The sequence below is a fragment of the Chiloscyllium punctatum genome, chromosome 5, assembly GCF_047496795.1.
Source record: "Chiloscyllium punctatum isolate Juve2018m chromosome 5, sChiPun1.3, whole genome shotgun sequence".
Taxonomy (NCBI): domain Eukaryota; kingdom Metazoa; phylum Chordata; class Chondrichthyes; order Orectolobiformes; family Hemiscylliidae; genus Chiloscyllium; species Chiloscyllium punctatum.
In genome coordinates, this window is record NC_092743.1 from 95042313 (window position 1) to 95066947 (window position 24635).

Below are 24635 nucleotides of genomic sequence, written 5' to 3' on the forward strand. Positions count from 1 at the left end.
AGAGTCCCACTAGCATACACTGACATTGGCCTGCATCATACGATGGCTGGCATGGCTTATCTGTAGCTGGTCTCGGAGGATAATGCTGGCAGATGACAATGTAAAAGAAATAGTAGGATGGGAATCTGTGCAAGGTCAGAATGGAGGGTGTCACAGGGAGGGCAAAGATGAATGACACATGAAAGAATTAGTGGTGGGTGTCCCCTTGACTACTAGGTTGAGCCTGCAAACTCACTTTGTGAAAAGCAATCTATTCTGTCTTCCATTCTCATTTGAATCATTAATGCACAATGGAAATTAAAAAAAATGGCTGCAATAACACCAGGGGTGGACATGAGTAATTTCTGTTTTTCTGTCTAAACATGTGGAATCTACTGGTAAGCAATGAGAGGCCCCCCATTGGATTAATCAGGCACATAGTAAAGGTTGAAGTCATCTGTAAACATTGTATCCCACCTATGAATTGAATGCAGTAATCAGCTCTGCCGAGTCTTGTGGCAGAGTGGTAGTGCCCTTACATCTGAGCTCAGAGGCCAAGGTTCAAGCCCCAACTGTTCCAGGTATAACATAACATCTCTAAACAGGCCGATTAGAAAATATCTGTAAATCCTGGTCACAAGCAATCATCACCTTGTAATTAGTCATTATAGCTTGATCACAGTCATCTGTGAAATACAAATAATCACAGATGACCTTAGGGTGGCACGGTGGCACAGTGGTTAGCACTGCTGCCTCACAGTACCTGAGACTCGGGTTCAATTCCCACCTCAGGTGACTGTCTGTGTGGAGTTTGCACATTCTCCCTGTGTCTGTTTGGGTTTCCTCCGGGTGCTCCGGTTTCCTTCCACAATCCAAAAATGTGCAGGTTAGGTGAATTGGCCGTGCTAAATTGCCCGCAGTGTTAGGTGCAAGTATAAACGTAGGGGAATGGGTCTGGGTGGGTGCGTGGCAGTGGGGACTTGTTGGGCCGAAGGGCCTGTTTCCACACTGTAAGTAATCTAATAACGCTAACGGTCAACACATGCCTCATCTGGAGATCATTCACATTTTCTGATTGGGAATGATCAGCCATGATCATATTGAATGGCGGTGCAGGCTCGAAGGGCTGAATGGCCTACTCCTGCATCTATTGTCTATTGTCTAAAATGATCACATAACTCACAAAGACAATTGCGATGGCATGCAGTGGATTTCCTACACGCCCCACTGTTCGGAGAATTGTGCTGAAATGTGATACTTGTGTATGATGTGAATACAGATTGCTTATATTAATACAAACTGTTCGGCTTCAGAAATTCCCCAAGTAGGTTCATTGGAGCTATAACCAATAGATCTGGCCGCAGCAAAGGTTGTGTCTCTGTGGCCTTGGTGCTTTGAAAGCATGGAGAAATGGAGGAGAAACAAAGGCGTCACCAGAGATCTCCAACAGATGTGGAATAGCCTCCACATGAGAAAAGATCACACTTGAAAGGGCCCTCAGGATGTAGAGGAGCAACAGGAGGCCAGAAGTCCAATATCCTTGATGTAATTTCCTCTAGAGAAGTGAGGTGTATTGTCTCTAGGCTAAGGATGGCCCCACCATCACAATACTGTGTCATCTACTAGAGCAGGAATTGAAACCTGAAAGGATGAAACCCAGTGGCTATCAAGATGACAGCTGTGCTTTCTATAATGCCACGCTCTGTTTCTATGGATCCACTGAGGACCTGTGGATCCAGCTCTATCAGGGGCTATCGTCACTGTTGCTACAGTGCAATGAAGGCACTAAAAAATTGCGGATGCACCAGTATGCACAGGACCAGCTGCAACCTCTGGAGGATGCCATACAGCTACACATGAAGTTGCAGCTGAATGTACCCCTGCGATGGAGAGAAAGTACTCAAGGCCCAGAATCTATCTTTCTCTATACCATTGTCTCCAGCTGAGGTGCAGTGTCAGCACAGACACAGGATGCCCTGGGTCACTATCACAGAACCATGCCAATTGCTGCAGCTGAAAGAATAGCCTGAAGCCATCACAGTGACAACTGTGAGAAAATTTTAATAAAACTGGCTGCTTTGCAGGAACCACGAGGTCCCTTTGGAGGATCTCTTAATCTTTAAACCACAAACTATATCAAGATGTTACTGCAGTTTGTGACAAGTCACACCACTTCACTTTGTTTCCTAGTTACAAATTCAATCCCGCATCCCAGGCAGTAGACTTTGCCAATTTAGTTGGCTTCTCCCAGGTGCAGGGTATGGCGTACAGTATACACATCAGATTTGCAAGGTCACGTCATAATCTGGTTGACTTCATGAACAGAAAATTATTCCAGTCCATCAATGTACAAGTCATTTGCAGCACACCCCAGAAATCCGCACCAGGTATCTTCGCTGTTGCAATGGTGCCTCTAACCCTGGGAACTCTCATGTCTTACTTCATTTAAAGGGCTGAATGCCTCACAAAGAAGGTTAATGGGAGACAAGGGCTACCCTCTGTTATTATAGATGACGACTCCATTACACAACCTCCTGACTAAGGCCAAGTGAAGATGCGATGCAGCCCATTCTTCCATCAGGGACAACATGGAAGAGACAATAGGTAAAAACAGTGACTGCAGATGCTGGAAACCAGAGTCTAGATTAGAGTGGTGCTGGAAAAGCACAGCAGTTCAGGCAGCATCAGAGGAGCAGGAAAATCGACGTTTCAGGCAAAAGCCTTCATCAGGATTCCTGATGAAGGGCTTTTGCCTGAAACACCGATTTTCCTGCTCCTCGGATGCTGCCTGAACTGCTGTGCTTTTCCAGCACCACTCTAATCTAGATTCATGGAAGAGACAATAGGCTTCCTCAAGAGAGGGTTCTGTTATTTGTATTGTTTCGGATTGGAATCGTGCAAGACAGGTGGAATATGCTATAAAGTCATCGCATGCTGTCCAACTTGAGCAGGTAAATGCCAGGCTAATGCATTTATTTTCCCTTTTTATTTAAGAACAGGGCTCGAGAGCACCAGATTAGCCTCAGAGTCTTGATCATTAGGGAAGGGAGTGGGGACCAATGCCAAGCTAAGGAGTTGTGTTTAACTAATATTAACCCATTCCTGCAATCATTCCCCCATTCCTGGGAGGTTTGCTTTGTGATGCCAGGCAGCACCTCCGTGGAATCCACCATTTGGAGAGTCTTGATTGAATGGCCAATTAGGGGCACTGCAAGGTGAACTAGGCAGGGTTATGAAAACCCACTCAATGCAAAAGTATTTAGGGATGGTAGAAAGAATCTTGGGAAAGAAAAGCTCATCAGCTGTGACCACCCCATTTCCCGTCTCTCTCACCCTCCACACATCCCTGACAATCTAACTGTCACCTCTCTCAACCCCCCCCCCCCCACTTATGGGACAACTCTAAAATCGCCCCCTTACCCTGCTCCTGCCTCATCACTCCTCCATATAATGTTAATTGCTACGTGTACACTGAAGACAGCCAGCTCAACCTTACCATCGCCTCTCTTGAATCCTCCACCGTTGCTAAACCATCAGATTGCTTATTCAACATTCAGTAGTACAGAGCAGAAAGGCTATTGTTTTGGATCACTGCTCAGGTCCCAAACTCAGTTCTCTAACTATCCATTCTATCTCGCAACCTGTCAATAGTCAGAGATCAAGATAGATAGCTTGCAGCCTTGGTGTCAGGTGAGCTTCTGACCTCTTATTCATGTCATGACTAATTCATTTCTATCTCTGTAACATCCCCTGACTTTGTCCTTATCTCAGTTCCTCTACTGCTGAAATCCCTGTTCAGGGTTCTGTTGTCTCTACACTCAACTATTTCAATGCACTTCAGCTCCAGGGTTCCATGCATGGCAATCAGTGCTGATTCTGGAAGTCATTGCTGCACATGGACCTCAGGAGGCTGCACTGCTCCTGGCTCATCATTAAACTGTACCCTCCATAAACTTTAGGTCATTCAAACCTCTGCTGCCCTTCTTTGTCTTTACTCACAGCAAGTCCTGCTCACCCATTAATCCTGTGCTGACTGACTTGTATTGGCACAGAGTCAAAACAACATCCTGATCTAAAGATTTCATCCTTATTTTTGAATCCCTCCATGGTCTTGCCACTCCTTATCTTTGTAGTTTCCTCCAGCCTCCTAACCCCCCAAAACATCTGGGCTCTTTTTATTCTAGCCCCTTAGACTTCTCCAACCTTAATTGCTCCACCGCTGAGAAGGAACTTCTTTTCTCAGAGGGCAGTGAATCAGTGAAACTCTGATGAAGGAGGGTCATCGAACATGAAACTTTGACTTTCCTTTCTCTTTCTCTCCACAGATGCTGCCAGACTTGCTGAGTTTCTCCAGCAATTTTAGTTTTTGTGTATGGAATTCTTTACCCCAGAAGGCTGTTGAGGCTGAGTCATCAAATGTATTCAAGGCGGAGACGGATTGAAAATCCGTCTATTAGTCTAGGTCTAGTTTCAGTCTAGGGTTACATGGAAAAGGCAGGAAGGTAGAATTGCAGATTATCAGATCAGCCATGATCTCACTGAATGGCAGAAAAGACTCAATGGGTTGAATGGCCTGCTTCTGCTCCCCCACCTTATTGGTGAACATGCCTTCAGTTGCTTAAATTCTAACTCTGGGATATCCTCCTTAAATCTATTCTGCTTTCCACATTTAAGTCACACCTCAAAACCTAACTTTGAATGAATTTCTTTGGACATCTTTCTAATTATTTCCTTATGTGGCTCAGTGTCTTAATTTGTCTTATAATGTTCTAGTGAAGCACTTTAGAACACTACTTTCGCTCAAAGATGTCCTACAGATATAAGTTGCTAAGGAAATTGAGTATCTGTAACAATGACATTGCTTTACTTCTAGTGCTTGATGATCAATTGGAAGTTGGTAAATGCACCCTCAGGGAAGCATACCACTGATCCCAGGTAATCTGATGGGATTTGGATCTTAAGACAGAAGTATAGAAAGGGACGCAGGCTATTATATTAAATGCAGCACAACTCACATTAAAACTGATTCTGTATGTGACTGGGCTGTAAAATGTAATTCCTGTCCACATGGTTAAGCCTAGAGTTTGGGAACGATTCTTACATTAATACAAAGTGTGCAAACTAAGTAAGAAAGACTTACCTTTAGCAAAACAAAGGTCAGCTTCATCGTGGTTGAACTGTTTTGCCTTAGAATGACAAGCCCTTCCACTTGCATTACTGCTGCCACTTGTGGAATCTGGAGAACTGTTTTTGGTAGAGGGGAATATTTTAATAATGACAACAAGGTTTGGAACCAACCTTAGACCAAAAGAGGAACAGGAGTGGGCTACTCAGTCCTTTGAGCCTGTTTCACTATTGAATTAGATCATGCACACTCAGTACCTTTTAGAGTACAGCACGGAAGCTGACCCTTCAGTCAAACTTATCCATACCGACCAGACATCCCAAACTAATCTAGTCCCATTTATCAGCATTTGGCCCATATCCCTCCAAGCTGAAAATGTGTTGCTGGAAAAGCACAGCAGGTCAGGCAGCATCCAAGGAACAGGAGAATCGACGTTTCGGGCATAAACCCTTCTTCAGGATTCCTGAAGAAGGGCTTATGCCCGAAACGTCGATTCTCCTGTTCCTTGGATGCTGCCTGACTTACTGCACTTTTCCAGCAACACATTTTCAGCTCTGATCTCCAGCATCTGCAGTCCTCACTTTCTCCATATCCCTCTAAACCATTCCTAGTCATGTACCCATCCAGATGTTTTTTAAATGTTGTAATTATACCCACCTCCACCACTTCCTCTGACAGCTCATTTCACGCATGCATCACCTTCTGCATGAAAAAGTTACCCCTTAGTTTCCTTTTAAATCTTGCCCCATCTCACCTTAAACCTGCTACACTCTGGTTTACATTCCAGGCACCATCACCATCTGTTCCTTTCACTCTCACACCCCCTCCCCCTCTGTCTACAACAGAAACAAGCATTTTTCAGCCCCTTTCAGTTCTGAACAATAGTTAGCTCAAACTCTAGACATTAACTGTTTCTCTCCACACAACTTTCCCCTGATTTGCTCACTTCCTCCAGCATACAGTGAGGACTACATTATCCATGCTGCCTTTCGAGTCCCACTGGTGCGAGTTGCAATTCTGATGAGCGCTCACGCACTCCAGCAACGGCTGGACATCAAATATAAGCATGTGGATCTTAACTCTTATTTATCCATCACAGTTCCACAATTATCCCTTAATACACACATTATTAGTACAATGAACCACAGCATTTTAATACAGTTCAACTGTGCATCAATGAGGCTTGCATTTTGCTTGTTTTCTCCCCAGTCACATCACCAGAAATTAAGTTGAAATTAAGTCACCAACCAGTAAGAGTGAGATTCCTGCTGGGGTAGAAATGAAATAGAATTTAAAATAAGCTTTTCACTATTACTTTAAAATTGGTCAATACAGAGTATTAGTACTAAGCCAGGTTTTGGGTATATTTCCACAAATGCCCAGCAGAGAAAAAAGGCCATTCAACCAAAATGATCCATACTGGTGTTCATGCTCACTCTTTGCTACCTCCACTTATGAATTCCATTTCATCAGAATAAAAAGATCAGAAGATGACTGTGGACATGTTGCTGATATTCCTCCTTACATCTCATGAAAGTGAGACGAGCAAAATATTGAATGACCACAAAATTCAGTGATCAAACCAACGGTATCTCTTGAGTAAATGGATTTGGAATTATTGTTAGAGCGCTGGGAGGATTTCAGTGGCAAATCCTACAATCTATGAGGTGGTTTTAAGAGTAACTACGGCAAAGGTGAAACGCACCTAAAATACTAATGGAAAACTCATAAATTTGTTGGCTTTCTAGATTAAAGTCTTTATCTTATTCCAGAAGCTGTTTGATAATTCGGGGGGTTTTGCCATTTGGCTCTTGTATAAAGCCCTCCTATGACACATTCCCTCCTTACCACAGCTTTTCTTGAAGAAAAGTTTCAACGTAATACTAACATCTTCCGAAATGACAGATTGCTTTTAGTGTAATTGGTCATGATGGTCACCTTTTACCTTAGTTTCAGCTAAAGAACATGTACCACGCTAATGCCTTGAATGAACAGTTTGCCTTGTGGGTAAAGGCTAGACAGGCTAGGCTTGTATCCTCTGGAGTTTAGAAGAGGTGACTTAACTTAAACATAAAAGGTCGTGAGTGGTCTCGATCAGGTGGACACTTAAAAAATATTTCTGCTCATTGACAGAATTCACAACTAGAGCACATACAGGTTGTTCTGCTACAAAGCACGTTTCGTTGGTGTAAATTGGGTATAACACGATTGACGAATTGTGGACGTTGTTTGGACAGCACAAAATTTCTACTGAAGGGATATAGCGATTTTCTATGAGCGGTCTTCTATCATGTGATTTTCTATAACGGGTTTCCACAGCGCGATTTTCTATAGCATCTGGTTGCAGAGAAACACGACTGTCATGTTATAGTAGAACAACCTGTACTTCCTTCCTCTGCAATCATGGAAATCTCCAGGATCTCAGAATTCTGTTCATCAAGCAAGTATTTGTGGATTTAACACAATTTTAAAATGTACTTGACTGCAAACATGAAATTAAAGCAATGACTACACAGAAGTATAGATAAGTATTATGTTGACTGTAAAATGCTTTGGTATGTACCAATATCATGAAAAGTGCTATATTCATTCGCCAATACACTTCAATTGAAAAGTGCAATACCTTCCTCTTGACTCATTTTTTCTGGGTCTTTTGTTTAAAGCAGCTAACAAAATGGAGTTCTTCTTTTCTAACCTAGAAATAAAGGCAGTCCTTTTAGTTTTTTCAGTTGGTGCCTGAGGTGTATTTCCCAATCCTCTAGATACTTATTCTTTCATCAACAAAGGAAATAATTCACTCTTGCCTAGTATTTTTAAATCTAAAATACAAAATTCAGAGATAAAATGGTAGATTTCTCTCTTAAGGCACAAGGAAGTAAAAGAATATCATTGTGAAAAATGAAGTGATCATAGGTACGTACAAATAACGGCTTGTGAGATTTTATAGCCATTTGAACAAATAGGCCGAATATAACAGAAATGCTATTGTCAACAAGTAATTTTACCCATCCAGTCTTCATCAATGTATTGAAAACTGAACCTAGACAAACTGTCCATTAGTTTAAAAAATTGCCTGTCCCACTATTTCTGATGTGGCAATATTTTTCCTTTACCTTCCCTTCACTAACTGTCAGCCACGGTGAATCAATGAAAATCAGGTTTCATTATTAACACACAAGCCTTTCTGCCCAATTTCCCCTTCTCAGTAAATGGTTCATTTTCAGAACAGATGTCTGTACAGATTAGGGTCAAAATGAGTCAACCACATTGCTGACCTAGAGCCAGGCCATGTAAGCATGGCAGGTTTCCCTTCCTAAAGTAAACCCAGTGGGATTTTAGGATAATTGCTTTATGCTCACCATTACTGAGATTAGCTTGCAATTCCAGTTAATTAACTGAATTCAAACACTATCAGTTTCAGGGCACTTGCCTGGATCTCGCTATCCAATGACACTGTCCTCTTGTGTCTTCAATTAAAATATTGACTATTACAGTTAAGATCAACTGTTTGGGATTATCTTTATCTTTTATTTTTGTGAATATGACCTCATTCATGTGTCTCAAAATACCATACACAGAAGGAGCATGAGGAGACTGCTCAGCTCCAGAGACATACTCTGCCATTCAATAGGATTGTGGCTGATTCGACATTCCACACATCCACTTTGCCTGGAACCCTGATTCCCCTATTAATGAAGAATCAAGCTCAGCCTTAAAAATAGTCACAAGAACTCTGCCCCAAAGCTTTCTGGAGCAAGGAGTTTCAAAGACTCAGTACTCTCTGAGAGAAGAAATTCTGCCTCATCAGTCTTAAATGGACACCCCTTAATTCTGAGACAATGCCCTCTGATTCTAGACTCTCCATGAGAGGAATCATTCTCTCAGCATTTACCCTGTCAAGCCCCTTAAGAATCCTATATGTTTCAATGAGATCACCTCTCAACTCAGTGAGTTGAGTCACAGCCTGTGTAACCTTTGTTCATTACACAATCCCTACAACCTAATAAACCTTCTCCGAATTGCCTCCTAAATCCATGTTTTTCCTTAAAGGGGGTCAAAACTGCTCACACCACTCCAGATGTGGTCTCACCTGCACCTTGTACAATTACAGCAAGACTTTCCTACTCTTTACACTCCAATTCCCTTGAAATAAGGATTAACATTCCATTCGCTTCCCTGATTACCTGCTGCACCTGGGTGCTAGCTTTCTGGATTTTAAGCACAAGTATCTCAGAGTCCCTACCTATTGCAGCTTTCTGCAATTTCGCTCCATTTAAATAATAGTCTGTTCTTTTGTTCTCCCTTCCAAAATGAACAACTTCACATTTTTCCACATTATAGTCCATGTCACGTTTTGTCACTTACATAGCCTAAGATCTCTTTGTAAAACTTGTAAAACTCCCCATGGGGCAGTTGGGCAGGGGGATACAACAGTCTATCATAGGGACAATGTTAGAACCTATTCATAGAATCATTATGATAAACCACTTGGACCAGTTCATCAGGTAGAACAAACGTGATTTTATCAAAATGAAATCATGTTTAACTAATTTATTGAAGTCCTTTGAAGTAGTAACTTCTGCTGCAGGTAAAGAGAAACCAGTTGATGTATCTACATTTCCAGAAAGCATTTGATAAGATGCCGCAAAGGTTGCTGTGGAAAATTAAAGATCATTGTGTGGGGGCTAACATATTTGCATGCATTGAAGATTGACTGCTAAATAGGCTGATGACACAAAGAGAGATAGGAAAGGGAGTTGTGAAGCCTTATGATGCCTTCAAAGGGACATAGATAAGTTAAGTGAGGGGGCAGACCTAATATGAAAAAGTGTGAAATTATCAGTTTAGGCAGAAAGAACAAATTATGTTATCTAAATGATGAGAGGTCGCAGAGCTCTAAGATGCAGAGAGATGCTAAGCATTCTAGTGCATGCATCACAGATAGATACAGTCAGTTCTGCTGTAACATGTCTTTCATTAATATGAAGTGGCTGTAATGCAATTGGTGAATAGGGAACGCTGTTTATAAAATGCAAACTTATAAAACCTGTGTTGGTAAAAACGTGATTAGATGGCCAACATTCGAAGTGTTACTTGCAGTGCGTGATTTGTGTAGTGCGAGGTCACACAGGAATGAGACTATTGCGTTATAGAAGAAATGACTGTAGTATGTAGGTACAATCAGGAAAGCTAACAGAATGTTGCTACAGAGTTAAAAATCACACAACACCAGGTTATAGTCCAACAGGTCTAATTGGAAGCACACTAGCTTTCGGAGCGACGCTCCTTCATCAGGTGATTGTGATCAGGTGGACTATAACCTGGTGTTTGATTTTTAACTTTGTACACCCCAGTCCAACACCGGCATCTCCGAATCAAGAATGTTACAGTTTATTGTGAAGGGAATTGAATAAAGAGCAGGGAGTTTATGCTTCAGTTACTTCGGGCATTGATGAAACTGCACTTGGAGTCCTGTACACAGACCCACAGGAGGATGTTAATTTGTTGGAAGCAGTTCAGAGAAGGTCTACTAGACTAATATTGGAACGAGTGGATAGCTTTATGAGGAAAGGCTAGACAATATGAACCTGCATCCTCTGGAGTTCAGAAGAATTAGAGGTGACCTAATTGAAACATAAAAGATCCTGAGGTGACTTTTCTGGGTGGATGCTGAAAGCATAAAATTCTCTTAAAAATAAGGGATGTCAGTTTAACACAGATGAGGAAGCAATTTTTTTTCTCTGAGAGGGTTGAGGGTGTTTGCAATTCCCTTCCTCAAAATGTAGTGGATACAAAATCGTTACATATTTTTAAGTTCGACGTAGACAAGGGGATGAAAGATTATCAGAGTAGGGAAGACATGTAGATTTGAAGTTAAAATCATACCAGCCATGATCTATTTAAATGGCAGAGCAGGTCCTAAAAGCTGAGTGGCCTATTCTTGTTTTTTGTTTGTATGAGAGGGCATGAATGGGGCATGGGGAACTTGGTGAGGGTATATGAGGGGTGAGTTCTAAAGGGAGTTCAGTTAATTATTGCTGCTGACACAAAGTCTCACAGCACCAAACCAGTTTTTTGGTTTTTTTTTAAGCAAGGAGCCCACCTTCATAGACAGCTGCCCCATGACGACCTTGGACCATTTTTTTGGTGTCAGCTGTCCCAATTTCAGGCAGCACCTGACCCCCAGAAATTAGGTGCCAGCTCAAGGCTATGAACTTTCCTCAATTTCTGTGATGCCCTTTGAGCATGAAGGTCTAGCTCATATACTCCAAATTTAGACCAGTAGAGATCCAAGTGCTGAAAAAATTATGAAACTGCAAATCAGACTTGCATAAGTATTAAGTATGTTAATGATTACATTTGTCCCAATGAAAATAAGCACATGATCCATCTGTCTCCTTTCTTTGATTGTCATGGTTTAAGCAGATTTCTGGTTGCTACTAATATTGCATGTAGATTTGCTACCATATAATATGCTTTACCTCAAAATATGCAAATTATTCATCTGAAGTCTTTGGTCAGCAAATTGGATGATTTTGTTGAACCCATTAACCTGTTGAAAATTAACAACAATGAAGTCAGCTGAATTAATAATGTACTCAAGCCCAAGTGGTGGAAAACTACTACTGGTATTATAATCATTCAAGCAGTGATTAAAGGGATCTAATCAGTCCTGAACAGTCCAATGGTTAGAGCTCAGTGTGTTCCTAAGTTTTGGACTTAATTGTTGTTTTCCTGTAACTCCTCCATCTAACACAAGACAACACAATTATAATTAATTACTAAAAACAAACGGTTCAATGGCCTCAAAGACAAAAGGGTAAATTGGAGGTTCTCAAGTGATGATATCACCAATATAGGTGGGCACTGGCAATTTGAGGGTGGGTGGGGGAGAATGAGTAGGTACCTCCAAATCTCAAGGTTTTTTTTGTAAATAACAGCAGAAAGGTCATGGTTACTAGGTTGTCAGCAAAGAGAGGCAACTCTGCCACTGGATGGCCGATGGTGGTAGCTGCGCAATGATAGCTGCCATACAAATGGTGCTTGCCTTAAGTGGATAAAGTTGGCTCCCATTTCCCATCCATTTCGATCTGCAGCCAGAAAGTCACCGCCAACACCTCCAAACCTTGGCTGTGTTCTCACTTCATTTGGTGTGCAAATGGATGAATGGGTGGGTTGGTAGTGGTAGTGCAGAGATGGTGGGTTGGGTTTATTTACAAGCAGGTAGCCATCACCACTCACCTCACCAATAGTCCTAGAGTGAGAATGGTGCTTGACTGACACCATGGCAGAAGAGTACAACGCTCACCAATGACCAAACTTTAGGGCCTCTACACTTCAGTCCTACCTCATCTGAAAAATTCAGCCCGCTTTGTGCTATATACTGTCACTATAAATGCGAGCATGTTGCAGTGCACAATATGTGGGAACTGAAGACATGCTACAAAACACTTAATGTGACTGAAATAAGATTTACAGTTGGTTCTGCTATAACATGTTTCTTCAACACAAATTGGCCTTTATGCAATTGAAGAATTTATAACATTTGTACAACGTGAATTTTCATTACATGTATTGGCTGTAACGCAATTCGGACACCATTAGTTCAAACAGCATGCTATTGCGTGATTTTCTTATAACACAAGATCCCATGCAAATGGAAAGTGCTGTCTCAGGATGTTTGGCAATTTTCTGCAATGTATCTTGCAGATAGTACAGACTACTGCAACTAAGCGATAGTGGTGGAGGGGGTGGATGCTTGTGGAAGTGGTGCCAAACAAGAAGGCTGTTTTGTCTTAGATAATGTCAAGCTTCTTGTGTTATTGGTGGATCTGCAACTATCCAGGCTTGGGACATTGGCTGTCTCAATTTCTCTGCTCCTCTCACCCACTTTAACCTGTCCCCTTCTGAAATCGTCACACTTCACTTTCTTAGGTCTAAACCTGACTTTGTCACCAACTCGGCCGACAAATGTCACGCTGTTGTAGTTTGGTGCACTGATCTTTACCTTGCAAAGGCTTGGTGCCAACTCTTGGATACTTCTTCATACTGCCTCTGGACCATGACTCCATATCAGAATATCAACTGTTGCCAGAACTGTCACCATGCTTATTTCATCCAGAGAGTTTCCTCCCATTGCCTCCAACATGGCGATCACCCAACCCAGACAGCCCACTTCTACCTCCTTACCAAAATCCACAAACCAGACTGTCCTGGTAGAACCATCATATCAGCCTGTTCCTGCCCCTCCGAGCTCATTTCCTCCTACCTTGACTCCTTTCTCACTCCACTTGTCCAGATCCTGCCCAACTACATCCGTGAATTCGCTGATGCCCTCCGCCATATTACAATTTCCAGCTCCCTGGCCCTAGCTGCCTCCCATTCACTATGGATGCCCAATCCTTCTATACCTCCATTCCCCACCAAGTTGGACTGAGAGCTCTCGACTTCTTCCTCAAACAGAGACCTGAAAAATCCCCCATCAACCACCATCCTCCACTTGGCTGAAATTGTTCTCTCACTGGACGATTTCTCCTCTAATTCATCTCACCTGCTAAATCCAAGGAGAGGTAATGGGCATTCACATGGATCCCAGTTATGCCTGACTCTTTATGGGATATGCAGAATGATCCTTGTTCCAGTTGTACACTGGCCCCCTCCCACAGCTCTTTTTACGATACATTGACGGTTGTTTCAGTGCTGCTTCAAGCTTCAACCAGGACCTTGAAATCTTCATTCATTTTGCCTCTTATTTCCACCCCCCCATAACTTTCACATCATCCATTTCTGATACTTGCCTTCCTTTCCTTCACCTCTCGGTCTCCATTTCTGGGAATAAACTGTCCACTGCCATTCACTACAAAGCCATCGACTCCCATAGCTACCTTCACTACAGCTTGTCACAGCCCATGTCATGCAAGGACTCCATCTCATTCTCCCAGTTTCTTCGCCTAGGTTGCACCTGCTCGGATCATGCCATCTTCCAAAGCAGCGCTGCTAACTTGGCTTTCTTCTTCCATGACCATTGGTTTCCCACCCAATGTGGTTAGGTAAAAACAATGACTGCAGATACTGGAGACCAGATTCTGGATTAGTGGTGCTGGAAAAGCACAACAGTTCAGGCAGCATCCGAGGAGCAGTAAGATCGACGTATTCCTGATGAAGGGCTTTTGCCTGAAACATCGATTTTACTGCTCCTCGGACGCTGCCTGAACTGCTATGCTTTTCCAGCACCACTAATCCAATACCCAATGTGGTTGACAGGGCCCACAACCATATCTGACCTATCACATTTGCTTCCGCCTTTGCCCCTTCCCATCACTCACAACGGTGTGACCGGGCTCCCCTTGTCCTCAATTTTCATCCCATCAGTCTCTGCATTCAAAAGAATCATTCTCCACCACTTCAGACAACTTCAGCAGAACGCCACCACCAAATACACCTCCTCCCATGCCCTTGACTGCATTTTGCAGGGACCCCTCCCTCTGGGACATCCTAGTCCATTCCTCAACCACCCCTTCTAACTGCACCTACCCACGTAACTGCAGAAGATACAACACCTGCCTCTTCATCACCTCCCTGCTCACCATCCAAGAGCTTACTCTTTCCAGGTGAATCAGCATTTGACCTGTACCACCTCCAAATCTTGCATATCGTATCCACTGCACCCAATGTGGCCTGCTCTACATTGGAGAAACCAAATGTAAACCAGGTGACCGCTCTGCAGAACACCTCCAGTCTACACACAAGCAAGATCATGATCATCCTGTAGCCGGTCATTTTAACACAGCATCCTGCTCGCATGCCCACTTATCTGTCCTCAGCATACTGCAGTATTCTAGTGAATCACAACACAAACTGGAGGAACAACATCTCATCTTCAGACTAGGCACCTTATGGCCTTCTGGATTCAATACGGAGTTCAACACCTTCAAATTGTGACCCATTTCTTCTCTTATCTTTTAGCTTGTTGCATTCTGTTATCATGTCCTCTCTCCCCTCCCCCCACCCCAGGGGGACTGTCTGTCATTTCAAGTCTGGCAGGAGACATACCATTGTTCTGCCATTCTCACATTCTGATCACTTAATCTGAACTATCAACATCTTTTCTCCACCAGCACCCTACATCCACTACCTCCACACTATCCCTCACCCCAAACTATAACATAAATGCTGTCACCTCCACACTTCAGCTCTGAAGAGGAGTCACCTAGACTCTGAATGTTAGCTTGCTCTCTCTCCATGGATGCTGCCTGACCCACTGTGATCTTCAGCATTGGTTGTTTTCAACATCTGCATGATTCCAACATCGCAGTAATTTGCTCCTAGTGAGGAGTATTCCTGACTTGTACTTTGTAGATGATGGACAGGCTTTGGGTAGTCAGGAGGTGAGTTATTTGCCACAGTATTCCTAGCTTGTGACCTGCTCAGCGCCACTGGGTTTGTATGGCGGGTGGGGAGTCCACTTGAGTTTTTGGTCAATGGTAACCCCCAGGATGTTGATAGTGTGGGATTCAGAGATGGTATCCCCACTGAATGTCAAGAGGTAGTGGTTAAACTGTCTCTTATTGCTTGGCATTTAAATGGCATGAAATTTACTTGCCATATGTGAGCCCAAACCTGGATATTGTCTGGATGTTGTTGCTTCAATATCTGAGGAATTGCAGATAGTGCTTAACGTTGTGCAATCATCAGCAAACATCCCCACTTCTGACATTGTCATGGAGGTACTGGTGTTCCTTATTTGTAATTTGGTTAAAAGCAAACTCCAAAATCATCTTCATTGGCAAATTTAGTGCAGGAAGGATGTCTTCAACCAAGAAATGCAGAGACACTACCTCTTTCCTAGGTTGTTGTTGTAAAGCAATTGCATGAACATAGCAATGGCATAAATATCAACTAAATTAGGTCTGCAGCATTAATTTAGAACCTTGATGTATTTTCTGGGTTACAGTGCATTGGGCAGGATATGGAAAATACTCTGCAAGGAATTCAACATAAGCATGCAAATAAGATTTCTCCCACCTCATTTTTTTAATCATGTAATGCATTAAGTATTTAATATATAAAGACAATATACAGCTACTTACCAAATTAACTAAAGGACCAGCCCTTAAAAGAGACACTGCAACACAATTCAAAAGCTCTGCAAAAACTTATCATATAAAATTTTTAAAAAGTCATTTTGGGAAAAGACAACGCAATTAAGCAGTTGTGGTACCCATTGGACACGGGAGAGCACTTGTTATATGAACTGAATAACTTATATATATATCAGACACACATACACACAAACATAGGTTTGGTTAACAAACGCATCTAAACATTTCATACCTTGCATGTCAGTTCTTTAACACATTTGTGAAGTTTTACATTTTCTGCTGCAAGCATCTTGCATTCTTCGTTCTTCTTCACAATGCGTTTCTGCACCGTTTCATTCTAAAATGTAATTGCAATTAAATAAGTGAACTGTAAATGATCACCATGATCCTTATAATGCCTCACGCAAATATTCCAGGTAGAAGCACTTTAACAATAAATGAACAGAAACAACATGTTCATCTAGAAAAATAAACAGAAACTATAGAAATTAGAAATGAGACAAAATAGAAGATTAAATATTAAAAGGTTAAAACTTTTAAGTGGAATATATATATGGGATTTGTGGACAGGAGATGAACAAAAACTATCAATGTTTTTCGATCTCAGTTGAGGAAGATCCATTCAGAATGGGCTAATCAGATACTAAAGATTATTTTAAAACTGCTATATGCAAACAGAGAGAACTTTATAGCAGAAGTTAAAACAATTTCCAATCAGGAATGAAGGGAAATTATGAAACCACCCATTGTTCTGGAGACCTGGTCTTTTTCGCTTCTGTGGGTTGAAGTGTAGAAGATTGGGAACATGGAGCTTTGTCACGCTCTTGGAGTGGTGTGAAAAATTATAAGAATGGGAATAATTAAATACTTTCACAAAAAGGGGTGCCAAAGTGTATTTTGAGAAATTTCAAATTAAACATTTTGCTTGTGTGTTCCTGACAAAGAATCATGTTCACAGAAAGTACAGATTGGAAAATTATGCATATACAGCCTTTTTTTCCATACATAAAACTAATTGATGTAAAATTAATTAATTTAAACCCCTACTAAGAATGCCAAGGAGGGAAATTTATTCTAATACATCACTAACCTTGCTATTTTTGAGATAGGATGTAGAATTGCCTGAAGATTCTCTCACTTTTGGGTCAATTGCTGTACATTCCTGGAAGGAAACAAATCTTTCTTTGTCAAATGCTTCTCCCTTTTTAATGTGTAGTGCATGTCAATAGATCAGATGTGGAGGAGCCAGTGTCGGACTGAGGTGGACAAAGTTAAAAATCACACAACACCTGATTATAGTCCAATAGATTTATTTGGAAGCACCAGCTTTCAGAGCACTACTCCTTCACCAGGTGGTTATGGAGAAAAGACCATAACATACAGAATTTATAGCAAATGATTACAGTGTCATGCAATTAAAACGATACATTGAACAAACCTAGATTGCTGTTAAGTCTTTCATCTTTTAGATGGCAGGTTTCGGTTCATTAATATGTAAATCCCAGAACTTCTTTTAATCACATTCTCGAGATAACTTAAATTTTATATTAAAAAAAAGTGACATCTCAGCTCAGACAATGCATTAAAGGTGAGGTTACGAGTCTGTCTGTATCCCAAGCTTGAGTCAGACTGGCTCTATTTCGAAAGGAGTAATTTATAAAATGTTATATGGATTGACTGCCTGCAGGTTGTGTGCTTTTTGAACAAAAATAGAATGTATCTGCAAACACAATTCTGCAAATGCAAATTCACCCCATGCGTGTGCATGTGAGAAAGAGAGAGGGAGGGAGAGAGCGAGAGACAACATGTGAGTGTGTGCGTGAGTGTGAGTGCGCAGGAGACAGTGTGTGTTTGCGTGTGTGTATGCTTGGTAGAGTGTGTGTGTGAGTATGACGGAGTATAAGCGTGTGAGAGAGCATGGGTGTGAGTGAGAGGGCATCTGTGTGTGTGTCTGAGAGAGAGAGAGAGAGGGAGTGTGTGCATGAGAGGGGGTCGGCATGAGTGTGAGTGTGTGAGAGAGAGAGAGAGAGAGAGAGAGAGAGAGAGAGAGAGAGAGAGAGAGTATAGTGTAGTATGACATGAACCCAAGGTCCCAGTTGAGATCAATGCAGGCAATCAATCCATACAACATTTTATAAATTCCGACTTTGGAATTAGAACCCGTCTGACTCAAGACTAGAATACAGATAGAGACAGACCCTAACCTCACACCTTTTTTCTTGTAAATATATTTATTAGCAAATTTTTTTAACTTTACAAAAATATGAAATTATTGAAAAATACAATCAATTACAAATCTCAGTATAATAAAAAGAAAACAAACACAAAAACAATACAACTACTGTCTCCTAACTATTAACTTACCCTCTAATACAAAACAAACCCTAACACTATGCAAAACAACACCGAAAATAAAAGCAAAAAAACCCAAAATAAACACAAAATACAGTACAGCTATGCTCGGCACAAAGCTCCCAAACAGAGGAACGGGAGCATTGTATATATACCTGTATTAACTCAGGAGACCCCCTCCAGGGCTTGACAAATTTAACCATCCTGGTTAAACAAACACCATAGTTAAGACAACTGACAAATCTGTTTCCAAATAACTCAAGTAGGTCTGCCATGTCTTATAAAAATGGTCTGTTGAGTGGTGCACCATGTTTGTAAAAAGGTCCAAGGGAATGTGCTCCAAAATTAATTTGTCACCCCAGCAAGCCCGGCATGTTCACATACACCCACTTCATCAGAATATTCTTCCGTGCACAGTATGCAAGAATATTAAATAGTTTCTTCCCATGCCTGTCTAAAGTTGGTAAATTCGGTAGACCTAAGAGGAGAGATATCGGGTCTACTTTGACTTCAGTCCTAATACCCTTTCTATCTCTCCTGCCACGGCGCTCCAATAAACACGGAGCCTGTGGCATGTCCAGAAGCAATGGGTAAAAGTACCTACACTTATTTTACATTTGGGGCACACTGAAGATGCCCCTTTTTTAAACTTCACCAGACCAGCCCTGTGCAGAACTTTTAACCACGTAGTGCATGTCCTATTACAGATTGAGATCTTTCGCGTATTCGCCCATATGTTCTCCCATGTTTCAGAAGAGATCTCCGCTCCTAGCTCTTGCTCCCAGACCTGACATAACCAGTTAATATCCTGCCAGGCCCTGCCACCCAGCAGGCGATAGAGGGCACTAACCGAAAGGGTGCTAACCTCACACTTTTAATACATTGTCTGAGCTGAGATGTCACCTTTGTTCACAAAACCTCAAGTTATCTCCAGAATTTGACTTCAAAGAAGTTCGGATTTACATATTAATGAACTGAAACCTGCAACCCTTTCTAAAACATGAAAGAGTTAACATTTGTTGGCTATGTAGAACAGTTGATCTTCCGTAATTACACCGGCACCACCCCCCACCTCTTCCTCCGCGACATTGATGACTGCATTGGCGCCACCTCGTGCTCCCGAGAGGAGGTTGAGCAATTCATCAACTTCACCAACACATTCTACCCTGACCTTAAATTTACCTGGACCATCTCTGATACCTCCCTCCCCTTCCTGGACCTTTCCATCTCCATTAATGACGGCCGACTTGACACTGACATTTTTCACAAACCCGACTCCCAAAGCTACCTGGATTACACCTCTTCCCACCCTACCTCTTGCAAAAATGCCATCCCATATTCCCAATTCCTCCGCCTCCGCCGGATCTGCTCCCAGGAGGACCAGTTCCACCACAGAACACACCAGATGGCCTCCTTCTTTAGAGACCGCAATTTCCCTTCCCACGTGGTTAAAGATGCCCTCCAATGCATCTCGTCTACATCCCACACCTCCGCCCTCAGACCCCACCCCTCCAACCGTAACAAGGACAGAACGCCCCTGGTGCTCACCTTCCACCCTACCAACCTTCGCATAAACCAAAATATCCGCCGACATTTCTGCCACCTCCAAACAGACCCCACTACCAGGGATATATTTCCCGCCCCACCACTTTCCACCTTCCGCAAAGACTGTTCCCTCCGCGACTACCTGGTCAAGTCCACGCCCCCAAACAACCCACCCTCTAATCCTGGCACTTTCCCCTGACATCGCAGGAACTGTAAAACCTGCGGCCACACCTCCTCCCTCACCTCTATCCAAGGCCCTAAAGGAGCCTTCCACATCCACTAATATAATTTATTGTATCCGTTGCTCCCGATGCGGTCTCCTCTACGTTGGGGAGACTAGGCGCCTCCTAGCAGAGCGCTTTAGGGAACATCTCCGGGACACCCGCACCAAACAGCCACACCACCCCGTGGCCCAACATTTCAACTCCCCCTCCCACTCTGCCGAGGACATGGAGGTCCTGGGTCTTCTTCACCGCCGCTCCCTCACCACCAGACGCCTGGAGGAAGAACGCCTCATCTTCCGCCTTGGAACACTTCAACCCCAAGGCATCAATGTGGACTTCAACAGTTTCCTCATTTCCCCTTCCCCCACCTCACCCTAGTTCTAAACTTCCAGCTCAGTAACTGTCCCCATGACTTGTCCGGACTTGTCCTACCTGTCTATCTCCTTTTCCACCTATCCACTCCACCCTCTCCTCCTTGACCTATCACCTTCATCCCCTCCCCCACTCACCCATTGTACTCTATGCTACTTTCTCCCCACCCCCACCCTCCTCTAGCTTATCTCTCCACGCTTCAGGCTCACTGCCTTTATTCCTGATGAAGGGCTTTTGCCCGAAACGTCGATTTCGAAGCTACTTGGATGCTGCCTGAACTGCCGTGCTCTTCCAGCACCACTAATTCAGTAATCTAATCATGTTCAATAATCATTTTAATGCATGACACTGTAATCTTTTGCAATAAAGTCTGTGTCTTATGATCCTGCCCCACTAGTTACCTGATGAAGGAGCAGTACTCTGATAAACCCGTTGGACTATAACCTGGTGTTCCATGATTTTTAATGTTGTCCACCCCAGTCCAACACCAGCACCTCCACATCATACTTTCAAAAGGATAATAATCTTTGTTAAAATACCAGAGAAAGAATTCCATATGAGTAAGCAGTTGTACAGTACGTGTTATTGCTCCAGCCAAAACTAGTCAGGCTTGACCACTGTTTTGACGTTTTGCAGTTTACTACACAATTATGGCATCTGCATAGTACAAGGTCAAATAGGGAATTGAATGATCAATCACTCAAAAACAATAATTAGAAATAAAAATTGGTCCTTGTTTAAGTTCTTGCAATATATTCTCCATTCAAAGAAATAGGCTTTGCTTTTTTTGAGATTGGTAATCTTGGTGGCACAGTGCCTTAGTGGTTAGCACTGCTGCCTCACAGCACCACGAACTTAGGTTTGATTTCATGAGCGACTGCCTGTGTGGAGCTTCCACATAATGTGTATGGGTTTCCTCCCAAGATGTACAGATCAGGTGGACTGGCCATGGTAAATTGCCCATCGTGTCCAGGGATGTGCGGGCGAGGTGAGTTAGCCATGGGAAATGCAGGGTTACAGAGATAGTTTTGGTAGGGGTGTAATCTGGATGGGATGTTCTTCGGAGGATCAGTTTGGATTCATTGGGCCAATTGGCCTACTTCCACACTATAGAGATTCTATGCTCAGTTTGGCAAGCCCATATACTAAAACAGTCTGTAATAAGCATGTGCTAAAGATCAATTCACCTCTTGTTTCGAATGTTTGCTTTTATTGCTCGCTGCAGGTAATTTTTCCTTCAAATCTATGAGTGCTTTATCGTCAATGATCCCATCTGGTGGCACTCCATGAGAACAGCTGTTGGATTCCTAGAACAGAATTATATTTACACCTTAACACTCCTTGACCTGACACTGTGGATAAATTACCCTAGGTGATACCACAATTTTAAAGTTTTTCAAAAAAATACGCTGCTGTACATATCTTGTATACTTCCTTTCATGACTGCTTTGCTTATTTCACATGACTTTTCCCTCATTTCAAGGGCCAACTTTGGATCCTAACTGTGTTGTTTGTGCCTCAAAGCAGGGTCATAACAGGATCAAAATGGGAGCAGAGGCCTTACTACCTTCTAGACCCTTTTATCCAGCCATTGACATTTCTGGGCAAACTATGATTCTGACTGCTGAAGCTTCTGCTAAAGACAGATGAGTTTTGTGAATAACGTAAATTAAAGTCAACTGACAACAGGTTAGGTTAGTGTTGTATGAAGAAATTCAGAGTCTAGTGTCATTTATCACTGACATCTCTGTTACAACTGATTCTTGCACCTGCCCACATACGAGCAATAAGAACTTTGGAAGCAGGTATTTGATTGAAATTTAAAATGGGTCCTTCGCTCCATTTAGCTGGAAGCACTCACTTTTACTGCAATTGTTGAAGGTTTAGACTACAAACAGTTCCTAATGTTTAACCTCAATGAGTGACGCATTAACATTTGCTCCCACTATAAACTCCTGCTGACTTTCCCTACTGATATTTTCAGCCGTCTTTCCCTTTAAAGGTTCATCAGTCTCATCACTATTTATGCCACAGATCGGGCAGCTGTCTGTAATGGAAGATGTTTCAACCTGATGACGCTGTTCATTCTAATAAGGCTCAAACATGAAAATGGGTCAGGCTCAACTACCCATTAAACTCCAATATACTTTTGGTTTAAATCATGGCAGGATAGATAGATGTTTCATAGAATGGATAAGACACAAGAGTAGGAGCAGAAATGACTGCATTTTAGATGGGGACATACTCCATCAGGAGATCGCTTATTGTAATTTACAGAATCCAAATCAAAATACTCTGGTAACTACACTACTAACAGTGCTAAATACTTGACAAGTCCACCTCATTCAAGTTATCTTAGGTGAGACCACTAAATTTAAGACACAATCTCTAACAATACTGATAAATTTATGTTACAATTTGATTAGGAGCAATAACATTTTAGTTTAATATTTCAGAGCAGGAAATTTTGCTGAACCTGTATTAAACACTTGTTAGATATCAGCTGGAATAGTGTGTGCAGTTGTTGATACAACACTATTCTAAGGTGCTACCTAGCTTATACTCTAACATCTATAATTAACGTGAGGTAAATACAAGATCAAAGACAAACCGTTCAAACTCCCCACAGAATGCATCAAATAGGAGGTGCAATTAAGACAGATCCCACTGATTCCTCAGCAATCCACTGACATGTTAGTAACATTGCAAGTTTCTAAATTCTAATAAAACATTGCCTCTTTCACAGGTGACAACAAAATGTAATTTCTGAAGACATAGTCACTGAATTTCTTCATACAACACTAACCTACCCTGAGTTAAGGACTGCTCACCTCCCATTTGTTCAAACTCTTCTCCCAAGACTGCATTCTCCAGTATTCGGAGACTGCCTGCAAGTACCGAATTTGTGCTCAACTTCAGCAGTTGACTGAAAAACTAGTTTCACTGAGCTGGTGCTGCCTAAACTTCTCTGAGGTCCAAAACAGAGCCTTCTTGCCTTCTTTTCCAGCTGAACAAACCTACATCTCTGATCAGGTCAGTGCAGATCAAAGGTTGAATGATTGATACCTGCAGTTCAAAGCTTTTCTAGATTTCATTATAATCTTTCCAGTTAAGACCCGGTGTCTGCCTCTGTTATGGGGGTACTTTGCTCTGTAAAGGGTGCACTTCTGGGCCTCCCATTGCTAGAAATCTTACTACACTATAAAGGTGATTGACCCATGCCATAGGGGTGAGAGCTCTGCACACATATTCACTTCCATCAGTGATCTGCTGTAATCTTCCCCCTCCTTCATTTAAAACTAGCATCCAAAGACTGAATAAAAACATAAATTAGTTTTAATTTTATCTTTTGCTACATGATATTATAGAAATTGATTGGCTTGCAAGGTTTAGCATACCTTAATAAGCAAAAAATGCTCCCTGGGAGCATGACTGTGGAACTGCCATAAAATGGAAAAACAATGTTTGTTTGTACTTAAGAGTCATAGAGTCAAACAGCATAGGAAAAGACCCTTCTGTCCAACTCATCCATGCCAACCAAGTTTCCTAAACTAAACCAGTCCCACCTGCCTGCATTTGGTCCATATCCCTCTAAACCTACCCTATTCATGTACTCATCCAAATGTCTTTTGGTTATTGCAACTATACCTGCATCTACCATTTCCTCTGGCAGCTCATTCTACATATGAACCATCCTGTATGCGAAAACGTTGTGCCTCAGATACCTTTAAATCTTTCTCCTCTCCCCTTAAAAATATGCCCTCCAGTTCTGAACTCCCCTACCCTTGTTCATCTTACCAAAATTTAACATCTCACATTTATCCAAATTAAACTCCATCTGCCACTCCTCAGCCCATTAGCCCAATTGATCAAGATCTCTTTGTAATTTTGGATAATCTCCTTCAGTGTCCACTATAACATCAATTTTGGTGTCAT

General features: G+C 42.1%; 1 protein-coding gene across 1 annotated transcript in view; it reads right to left on the reverse strand.

Moving 5' to 3' along the window:
- Positions 1–24635, reverse strand: part of LOC140476759 (uncharacterized) — a 122313-nt gene that overhangs the window by 39622 nt on the left and 58056 nt on the right. The window contains exons 11-16 of the mRNA XM_072569565.1: positions 21887–22006; positions 17297–17368; positions 16439–16543; positions 11587–11657; positions 7728–7799; positions 5120–5223 (exon numbers count right to left, since the gene is read on the reverse strand). Of these exons, the coding sequence (XP_072425666.1) occupies positions 5120–5223; positions 7728–7799; positions 11587–11657; positions 16439–16543; positions 17297–17368; positions 21887–22006 (544 nt within the window). The remainder of the gene's footprint in view (positions 1–5119; positions 5224–7727; positions 7800–11586; positions 11658–16438; positions 16544–17296; positions 17369–21886; positions 22007–24635) is intronic.